The 6479-nt window shown below is 48.7% G+C and overlaps 1 protein-coding gene across 2 annotated transcripts; it reads right to left on the bottom strand.

Moving 5' to 3' along the window:
- Window positions 1-1593: 1593 nt before the first annotated feature.
- Window positions 1594-4936, bottom strand: LOC135805116 (transcription factor Sp1-like). Of its 2 annotated transcripts, none has more exons than XM_065319115.1 (2): window positions 4233-4936; window positions 1594-3749 (listed from the first exon to the last, which is right to left on the bottom strand). In XM_065319115.1, exons 1-2 carry the CDS (start codon window positions 4272-4274, stop codon window positions 2415-2417), a joined length of 1377 nt encoding a protein of 458 aa, XP_065175187.1. In that variant the 5' UTR covers window positions 4275-4936; the 3' UTR covers window positions 1594-2414. The 2 variants fall into 2 exon arrangements, with proteins under 2 accessions (XP_065175187.1, XP_065175188.1); XM_065319116.1 differs by lacking the exon at window positions 4233-4936 and adding an exon at window positions 3842-4185.
- Window positions 4937-6479: the final 1543 nt, after the last annotated feature.

The following is a 6479-nucleotide window of genomic DNA, read 5'->3' as shown; positions in this document are numbered from 1 at the left end:
GATGTTGAAAGCAGCGGTTGGGAATGTCTCGCCCACTAGCCCCGCATAGTGTGAAGAAGAATGCACAGCTCTCGCCACTGCGGGCACTGGCTCGTATGGTGGTGGGCGTGCTACTCGCTCGCCTCGCTCCTCGCACCCAGAGGTGAGAGTACAGGTGCACCTTTGCCAAGTTTGGGCATAACCGGCACTGGATCTTCAACACAGCTGCGGCAAGATGGCCGTCTCGGAAATTGTATTCTCGCCTTGTCATTTCTTTGTGTTTGCCAGCAACCACCGTGCTGCGCAGCATGTCAACAGTCCGCGTACAAGTAAGTTGACTAGAACAATGTTCTTACACCAGGAAAAAACAGGGCGAGTGTAATCACAGTATTCACGGAGATCCGCAACAAGGTATTCCACGCACCGCGAAAACAGTTCCTGTACGTCACTATGCGTTGGCGATTATGTGTGACTATCACCTCACCGATTGTACACCCAACACACACCCGAAGTGTACAGTAGGTGTATTGTAGGTGTATTGTACTTGTAGGTGTATTGCTGAATACATGTACAGTGATAACTAACTTAGTTTACTTATTTACACGTTGTGTGAATCGCCTATGTACACGATTGTACATGACTGTCCTCTCATCACACTGACGCATACACGGACAAGCAAACGCAAACTCACATGCACATGCACACACACACATAATTATATTTATAATAAGAATAATACGCACGCACACACCACTCGTACGATCGTAAACGTACAGGTATACCTGTACACGTCCGCTGTCAATATGGTGATATCACTGATCGGGATGAAACGGAGAGTAAAGTTATGCTGGAGTAACAACCATGACTATGTACAATCATGTACATGTATATGAGTAAAAATAATGGTCAGTACACATGGTGACTTTGAGTCGTTAGTGTTACTTTCAAAGCCCAAGGGATTGATTCCCAGCCTTGAACGGTGGACCTACATTGTGCATTACACATTATGTCAGTATGAATATGGTATGTGTAGAACATGCTCTGCTATTAGATCACAACGTGGCAACTAGCACACTACCTCCGCCAGGCGAATACCGGAATGCCAATGACAAACGATAGCACATAATCCTAACTTATTGCCTCAAACAACCATGACAACCGCACGCGCCTTTTAGACTGACTTCCGTTTTCACTTTTTGGGACAAAGGCAAGCAAGGTCACCTGGCTGCACGATGACTCATCCTGTTGTGGTTGTACCGGCTCAGTGGCTGGAGCTCCTTTTTTCCTTAGGCAAAGCCAGTAACGTTATAATGCCAAACAGGATGACAAGAACATTTCAATGAAAATACACTGTTGTATGTGTGAATGAAGATACATGTAGTGGTGGGGTTGCAACAAAACCATTGCTGGAAATTTCGGACGGACAATCATGTATCATTAGAAGAAGGTTGCGGTACCGTATCCCTCACGGTCGGTGGAAAGGTGACAAGACACGTCGTTCCCCCCGCGTGTACAGTGTGTTCCTGAGCACTTACTTTCAGTGTGGGACAAGGGCTTCGACCTGCACGCCCTACTCACTGTGTGGGTGACGACAATATTCGGCCAACCGCATACTAGCAGACAAGAAAGCGTCAAATACACCGCGGCAAATCCGGTGAAGTGAAGGTCGTCACGACGAGTGCCCCAAAGTCCCACATGAAGACAATTCAGGGACGAAGGCAAAACTGCATGTTCATGGAGGAGAATGATTGATATTCGTTCATATAATGCTATGGTGAACAGTGGGCGCTACGGGCACATGCACAGCATACTAAGTTTAGTTACGCGGGATATGAGAATGCGTGAACATGCAGCAGTGCGTGAAAAGTGCCCCAATACTGAATTCGGCAGAAATAATAATTATTATTATAATGCTTATACTTAGACGGCCCTTATTGGAAGATGAAATTATTATAGAGCGAGTTGAATAGTCCAATCCGAAGAATGCAAATACAAAGGTTGCTATGCATGCTAGAATGAAGGAGAATATAGTTTCTTTAGGGATTACCTTAGCTTACCTAGCTTAGCAAAGTACACTGCGTACTGTACGGATTGGTTTCATTGGAATTAGAGAGCCAGTTCATTCTTTCTTCCAGTCAAGGTCAAAACAAAAATAGTACATTACATACATGACGTGCAGTCACATGTATTCGCAAGCTAGCTCCTTCTACCAGGCAATAACAGTTCCACATCCATATCTTTCTATTTCATGTGCATGTATAGTTATAAATCTATATCCTTGGAAGACAGCGAATGCATGAAAATAGCGAGTTGGCGATTTGAGCGTTTGAACCAAGAGAAATAGAACTTTGTGTTGTGCAGAAAAACGGAAGAAAAACATTGGTTACTGTTCTGGGATTCCGGACACTGCGCGGTTGTTGTTGCGCGGTCACAGCTCATCGGGCACTGGGATGCTGTTTCAAGCTCAGGTTCTTGGCTTTTTCGTGGGTCTTGATATGTTTGGAGAGATGATCGCTGCGCATGAATCTCTTCGAGCAGGTCGGGCAAATGAAGCGTTTCTCACCGGTGTGAGTACGAGAGTGGCGCTGCAGTTCGTCAGAGCGAGTGAAGCGCTTTCCGCAGTAGGGCCACGTGCAGGCGAATGGACGCTCTCCAGTATGCCAGCGGAGATGCGCGCGAAGGTGCGACGTCTTGCCATAGAGCTTCTGGCAAAGATGACAGATGTGGATACGCTTGACTCCCTTCTCCGACTTTATGGGTCTGCCCTGGGGATCTCGACAGTGTGGACAGGTGCAGGCGATCCGTCTCATTCTCTTTCTCTTCAGGTACATGGGTGTACGGTGCAGCAGTTCGGGTGGACCGCCATTGGCAGCAGTCCAGGCAGGTTGATAGTGTGCATTGTGGTCTGGCGCAGTGGCAGCAATGGTCAGAGGGTATGCCATGCCCCGGTGAGGAGATTCGTAGGCCGGTGGTTGAATCATCCTGGTCGCAGTCGTGCCATGTCCTGTGACTAGATGTTGTACTTGCTGCACGCACGCCATTGCACCGTCCGCCTCAGATGTTGGTGCTGTTGCTGGACCCGCTACAGACCACTCTTGGCTGTTGCCGCAGTGGCCAGTGTTTGTGTGATGGACGGAGAGATGGCTGTAGTCAGCCTTGGTGACGAATGTTGCTGGTGGGTTGAAGTATCGAGGAGTTAGAGCTGGCGGTGATTGATAGGGACCTAAATCATACTCATTCTGTTGTTGCTGTTGTTGATGGTGTTGTGGCTGCTGCTGCTGACTTCGGTGACTCTCCGGGCTATGCACAGAGTCTGGGGTCATGATTGCAGTGGGCAGATCAGCCGAGTAGTCAGTGACCGGTGAGGCTGTGATACCACGAGGACTGGCTGGTACAGCTGCAGCACTGATAGATGGTACCTGTGTCTGTTGATGATGATGATGATGGTGATGATGATGCTGTTGGTGATGGTTTGCTCCTGCTGCTGTGTAGTCTTCGAGTGTAGCTGGAGACGCTGGTACTGCTGCTATTGCCGCTAAGCCACAGGTACTGCCGTTAACAACCCAATGCTGAGAGGGCGCCGATGTTACTGTGGCTGGTAGGACGGAAGTGGACAGAGGCGCGGACGGTAGGAGAGAATAGTCTCCAGCTTGTGCCAGACTAACTGTACCAGCGCGATGTTCCAGAGCCGTGCTACCCGCCGTCAGCATTGCCAGTTGAGGCGATCCTGATGCAGTAACTGCTGCTGCTGCGGGAAGGCCTTGTCCGTCCTACAGAAATCCAACCACAGAAACACAAGGAAGACTGGAGAGAGTCAGTTCTAGGCAACAGAGTTATACACTGAGCTTACATCAGAACATACAGGTTAGGTAACAGGCCGCAGACAGAAAGCTGCACGAGATCAGCATAATAGCAGTACACCAATAGGATCCGTGTCCAGTTTCGTGCAGACCAACGGGGGACTTGAAATGACAGCATCTTTATCCTCTCATATTTCAGACACCTAGACACCGCTAGTAACAGTACACTGTCGCGCACTGCCACCACATCTATTATAATACTAGGAGTGTTGACTATTGCAACATCGCACGGGCACAATCTGTCACTTTACAATTACACTAACGCTCCTAGTCAAGAACCAGTACGGAAACAATTCCAGAAATCGGCCTCAGGCCTGATGGGGCTGGAGAAAGCAGGAACTGCAAATGGGGAGAGGTGATCGGTCGAGGAAGGAAGATGCCTTGATGTCTTACCGTGGGATGTCCCCCAAGCAGACGACTTCCATAGTCGAGCATAGCGTTGAAGTGTTGGGGTGACGGACTGAGTGTGTGATTGCCTCCAGTAGGAATGGCAACACACCGACCTTACACACAAGTGCCTGGCAAGAGGGACAGGGAACGGTCGAGTAACGGTCACTGCTAAACCGCTTCGGGCTGCTCAGGATGTTCCGTCTTGGACTGGCGCGCGCACCGAACGGAATTGAAACTGAAGTAGTTTTCGGTAGACCGCCGCTTTATGACAGTCAATGAACGCTACGCAGAGTAGTGAACTTTGAAGTAGTGCTTTGCCAACTCTCTCACCAGCAGCAGCACCAGAACAATAGTAATCAGTTAGTGTTGACAGTTTCACAGACTGATTGCGGAACTTTTTCCTACCCTACAACTTATATAATCATCATCCGGGCCATGTCATTGTATCTCCGTTTCATGATGTTTGTCATCATTCTGCTCTGCCTGCTATGCTGCATGCACGACATTCGCATGGCTCGAGCGACTCCTAGCATTCTGACAGTGTTGTCGCCCATCTCCTGCATGGCCGCGAAAGTACCCGTACTGGCCGTAGTCTAGTTCGTAGATCTATGGCATGCATGCTATACAGTGGTGCAGGCTACAAAGGTCCACACCATACACGCTGCCAGTAATGCTGCTGGCAACTTTCTTCAATCGATCAACGAACGTTCGAACCTGGATCGGAGTGTTCCCAGCCTATCGACCACACACCACTGGCCAGCCACCTCGCATTCGTAGGAATACGCGGGCCTGACGAGACCAAGCCAATGCGCCGAGGGCCGAAGCACGGACTGCTCGCAGGTGTGAAAAGACTGCTGTCAACGATCAATCGACATGGCTCGCGGAGTCCACGAGTCACACTCGCACTGTCCCAGCTAAGCACTACACTGGCATGGCTGTCACACGCCGAACGCCGGCCAAGTGCGAGCTGGCCAGTGATTAGCACCACGAAAACACCGTGCACATGCGCGATGATCTGCATGAATTCTTGGCCTGAAGTCTTTCTCTGGGAGATTTGGCTTGTTTAGTGGTGGTGCCCTATCTCTTGTCCATTTGTTGCAGTTGCTTATTGCTAGGGTGTGCGTGATCGTGGTCGTTGGTCTGCAGATAGGCAGAGAAGATTTGTTTGCTGTTCTCGCCGCCCTATCTAGCCGCCGACAATGATCACATACTATTATTGTGTGTGTGTATGTGTGTGTGTGCGTCCTAACTGCAGATTGTTCAACATGATCGCCACTTTCTGTGACCCCCTCACTAGATACAGGGTACTGTGCCATCCAACAAGACCATCAGTGTCACGATGAGAGTTGAGCACTACACCGACCGTATACACGGGTACACCGCCCGTCACAAATCGTACACGCTTGCCAGTGCAGACTGCAGTGTTTAGTTGGCGATAGCAGCTGCAAGTGCAACGGTTGTGTGCGTTCGTGTAGAGAGGTTCAACGCACACCTTAGCTGGAAAAAAAAGATAACAATCGCTTCTCCATTCCTTGCCGGTTACGTGCTCAACCGGGCTGGACATTTTGCAGTAAATATCTTGAAAACACCTTCTTTTACATGTTGACCACTTTCCATGTGTCTATTCTACTATCGAACATACCTACATAATACATTTTACATTTCGACTAGAAGTTCGTGTCTCACTCACGTCGGACTGTGGTATGGAAGAAACGGCCCAGACAAGTATTCATCAGCGCATTGGTCTTTGCACGTTGTATCTCATTCGAATAGCCGAATAGAATGTTTTCAATTGCTTGTCTCTCTCTCCTGCTCTAGACAATTTCCCCTCCCGTGTGTGGCGCATTAGCTACGTCCTTATATTGTTACCGGCTGCCATGATCGTGAACCAGTTGCGAATGCTCCCAAATTGGGAAATGAATCCACATGATGTACATGTACATGCACGAGCAACGACGTTACGTTTTGCCTGCTAAAAGTGGAAGTCCATACTTCTTCTTCCTCAGCTTTTGCTATGGGAAAGACATAAGTAAATGGTTAGTTCTTGTGGACCTGTGAAGTAAGTCTGTGAAGTAAGTCTTCACATACATTGCACATGTACAATGTATGTACGTTGAACATCATTACATGTACATGTACATGTAGCACTGTACTACCCAGAACACTCAAACCAAGCCAAAATTAAAACTCTCCGGTGTGCTTCTCTACTTTGGCTTTCAAAGACCAGGAAATACAGGTATGGTGGGCTAG

The sequence above is a fragment of the Sycon ciliatum genome, chromosome 1, assembly GCF_964019385.1.
Source record: "Sycon ciliatum chromosome 1, ocSycCili1.1, whole genome shotgun sequence".
NCBI lineage: Eukaryota > Metazoa > Porifera > Calcarea > Leucosolenida > Sycettidae > Sycon > Sycon ciliatum.
The sequence above is the reverse complement of the archived record's forward strand: the minus strand, read 5'-3'. Positions and strand labels throughout refer to the sequence as shown.

Bases quoted from the DNA above. Each gene is read 5' to 3' on its own strand.
- LOC135805116 (XM_065319115.1), bottom strand. From the start codon at position 4,274: ATGCTCGACTATGGAAGTCGTCTGCTTGGGGGACATCCCACG. The intron at 3,750-4,232 runs GTAAGACATCAA...GGATTTCTGTAG, and splicing joins TGCTTGGGGGACATCCCACG to GACGGACAAGGCCTTCCCGC.